This window comes from Poecilia formosa, unplaced genomic scaffold (genome assembly GCF_000485575.1).
Source record: "Poecilia formosa unplaced genomic scaffold, Poecilia_formosa-5.1.2 Scaffold375, whole genome shotgun sequence".
Classification (NCBI taxonomy): domain Eukaryota; kingdom Metazoa; phylum Chordata; class Actinopteri; order Cyprinodontiformes; family Poeciliidae; genus Poecilia; species Poecilia formosa.
The window spans coordinates 474,432-478,100 of NW_006800314.1; the positions used below are offsets into that span (position 1 = coordinate 474,432).

At 35.9% G+C, this 3,669-nt stretch overlaps 1 protein-coding gene across 1 annotated transcript in view; it reads right to left on the reverse strand.

Annotated features, from left to right (window-relative positions):
- Window positions 1–323: 323 nt before the first annotated feature.
- LOC103154176 (complement C3-like) overlaps window positions 324–3,669 on the reverse strand; it is a 21,636-nt gene continuing 18,290 nt past the window's right edge. The window contains exons 30-37 of the mRNA XM_016662487.1: window positions 3,443–3,583; window positions 3,245–3,334; window positions 3,048–3,159; window positions 2,878–2,967; window positions 1,951–2,043; window positions 1,792–1,875; window positions 700–844; window positions 324–614 (exon numbers count right to left, since the gene is read on the reverse strand). Coding sequence (XP_016517973.1) covers window positions 473–614; window positions 700–844; window positions 1,792–1,875; window positions 1,951–2,043; window positions 2,878–2,967; window positions 3,048–3,159; window positions 3,245–3,334; window positions 3,443–3,583 — 897 coding nt within the window. The 3' untranslated portion in view covers window positions 324–472. The remainder of the gene's footprint in view (window positions 615–699; window positions 845–1,791; window positions 1,876–1,950; window positions 2,044–2,877; window positions 2,968–3,047; window positions 3,160–3,244; window positions 3,335–3,442; window positions 3,584–3,669) is intronic.

Here is a 3,669-nt window from a genome sequence, read left to right on the forward strand (position 1 = left end):
GCATTCATGAATTATGTGCTGTAGCCCCCTAGCGTTCATTTGGCAAACATCAGCTAAAGATCTCAGGAAAAAAATAGCGCCCACTCACTCTAACAATGTTTTTTGGATAAATGTACTTGAAAATATTACTATTTACTAATTTGTTTAAAAAATTATAATTTTCTTGTTAATACTGTGTTGTTTAACCAAAACTTTTGACATTGTTTCCAAGCAGGGTTGAAGAAAATGTTACAGTTAGTAATTAAATGTTAGCCGTTTTTTTCTTAGTGAAAACCCCCAAGACATACAGACACTTATGTTGATCAAAATAAAAGCATTTCAGGTCCTACTTGAAAGATGTTTATTTGATTTAACATAACTGTCTCTTTTTCCACTGAAGCTGTCATATTTCTCTGAAATGGCCCAACATAGACTCTTATGTGTCAGAGAACTTTGAAAAGCAGAAATCTTATTTAAGCCTTCACTTGTGTTACTACTGTCGACACCCAAAGAGCGTGTACTGCTGGACCATTGCCTCCATGCCAGCACAGGTGGTGTTGTACTTCTTATTTCCACATTCTGCTTCGGTGGGCCAGTACTCAATCCAGGTCCGCTCACCGAGTACATATTGGTACCTGATAGAAAAATGGAAAGATCACGTTCAAAATCCTGACAAAAGTACACAACTAACAAACTGATGATCAACCAGAGTAAACTTACGAATGATTGGGTTCATCAGCGTGAATATCTTTGGAGGTGCCCATGATGAGGTAATTTTGTCCTATTTTTATGTCTAGAGCTTCTCTGCAGTGCCGGAAACCGAGGAATGTGCGCCTTTTATTCTGAGGACCCACATCTGAACTTCCTATGATTAAAAACACGGTTTTTATATGTTGCAATTTAATTGGACATAGTGACTCAGCAGAGAGAGAAACTGGGCCATCATCATCTTCATCATCCGCACGTCTTTCTAAAATTACTACACATATTTTCAGCAATACATTTAGATTATAATAACTTAACCATCATTGTTACTAATACATTCAATGGGACTTTGATGAATAAATGTTTGATTTTGTTTGGGAAGCAAATATTACAGTGTAAAAACACAAATACAGCAACAAACTGGAAAGTATTTTTTGGCAATTTGATTTTGATAAGCCCCATGGCAACCCATAATAGTGAAGAGGGAGAAAACCTTAGAGTTTAAAACTGTGCTGTGCCTTCATATATGGGCCCTCAAGATGATAACTTTGGATGTTTTTCTTCCCTTAATCTCCTTAGCAAAAATGCTCAGCTTCAGTCAGTTTCTATGGAGAGCATCAGCAACAATTCACATGTCTTACTTAAGGTAAGAACTGGACTTTGACTGGGCCATTCGAAATCTGATACCGAAGCAACATCTTTTCAAAACACAGGGTTTTTTCTCAAGGGAAAAAAAAAAGCTTTGCTCGATTGCATATAGATATTTTAACTTTCTTATCAGGGCAAAACCAACAAGTAGTGGATACTTGCATTTTATTTTACTAAAAGGCCTCATATTAGGGTTAATTTGTGCTGGTCTGTTACATAAAATATCAATAAAATAAAGTGAAGCTTGTGGTTTGTAATTGACAAAATGTGAAAACGTTCAAGGAGTTTGAATACACTCGAAAAGAAATTTAGAAACATGACAAAGTGTCATATTAATATTAAATTCTTGCTGATGCTCCATCTGTTAATACATTACTCTACTAATAAACAGAAATGAAGATTCAACTGTAAATTTTTATAACTTTCAAAAGCTGTAAGTGTGATGGACACAAACCCCACCTTCTTTGATGACATCAAGCACAAGCACTGTGTAAATATCAGTGGACACGCCGTCTGCAAACTCTTCCACTCTCACTTTGTAAGCTGAGAATATGCAAGTTGTACATCATCAGCACATTTACACAACTCATTGGGAAATTCGTACAAATACACACTTACCAAAGTCTATTTTGCTGTTCCGTTCAGTCTCACAAATCTTATCTGTCCGGTCGTCGTCGTTGATTTTGCCCTTCTTCTGCATGCTGCAGTTCTCTGCAATCACACAGCAGTTGCAATGAGACGCATGACCCAAGAGCTTCATTCATAAAACAGTCAGGAACTCAGAGAGTGAATGAATATATCCTCCCTCATCACCAAAAGCAAAAATTATCAGTAAAACTTCTCTAATTTCTTAGCCACTACACTCAGAGAAATAATAGGTTTAATTTATGAACCTAAAGGTACATTAATATGACTACCTTAGGATCAGGGTCCTATTTTCACTACCACACACCCTGACACCATAGATCTGTATTTTAAAAGTATAAATCCCTCTTCTGACAGAAAGGGAATATTGTCCTCATAAAAAGGTTTTACCATGTTGTTTAAGTTGTATATAAATGTTGTAGCTAAGAAAATTTTACACTATTCTAGAAACCGAATAATTTTATGATTGTGATGTAGATTTTAGTTTATGCTTCATGGTGATTTCAGATGAAGATTACCTTGTTAAATGTTTGTACTAGATCAACTCAAAAGTCATGGTGGGTGTCAGTCTCATGCCACTACTTAAAACGACCAGCAGGGGTCAGTAAGAAGTCAGACTCTGCTAAAAGAACGTTGGATAATTTTTTCCAAATAATTCAGAATTTCTTCATGCAGCATAAACCTGCTAGAGACAAAGACTGAATATCAGAGTTTCACACTTCAAATGACAATAGTTATTAGTGTGTCTTGCAACTTTTGAACATGTATTGTTTTATTTATTTACAAACAAGTATGAGGTCGTAAATTTAGCTGCATGTATCGTGATTTGGTCTCTTCCAAAGAAGTAATATTTCTTTTTAAAGCTAATTTTCACCGACTATTAAGACAAGTTTTATTCACCTTCAGCACAAATGCATTCGTCGTTTTTGCAGAGCCGCAGCAGCTTCCCAGCGTCCCTCTCTGGATGGTAGAACCTCACACAGCGCGTCTCTGCATGGTGTATTAAGCACAAGCAGATTTTAAATGTATATTTATATATGTTAAAAATATTTTCGACGTGTTGTAATTACCATACTGAGGGCTGTCGTGCTCATAAACAGACACAGCTGCTGGCTGTAGTACTCCCACTGCCTGCTTCTGGTGAATCCTAAAAATGATCTCCTCTGGTTTTGTGTGTGAAACCTTTGGAGAAATATTAGTAAGACAAATGAAAGAGTAGAATATAGATGGAAAAAAATGTTGGATGGATGTAATACTAAAGACTTACTTTGTCCATGTAGATGGTGATTGAGCTTCTTTCTGAGTCACTGATAATCTCCTTGTACTTTGAGATAGTACGGGCTCGACCTTTAGATAACTAAATGCAAGAAAACAACTGTGATTCTCATCCGTGAGAACAGAAACATATCTTTATTTAAAGATTTACATTGATCAGTCTAAGCTTGAAGGTCTGTGTGTGTCTTACAAGGTTTAGGTCTTTGGTGTTAACAGTGAAGCCGGTTAGCAAACCGATATCCAAAACTGTCATGGCGGCATCTCGATGTTGGTTCTTATATCTGTGCAGAATAAAAATTAAAAGAGGAAAAGAGTTGATAGAAATACAAAGTTAAGATAATTAAATGTTATTTTGTGCGAAATGAACACTCTTTTTGTTGATTTTTTTTTTTTTCTGTTTATTAGATCTCTGTAAAG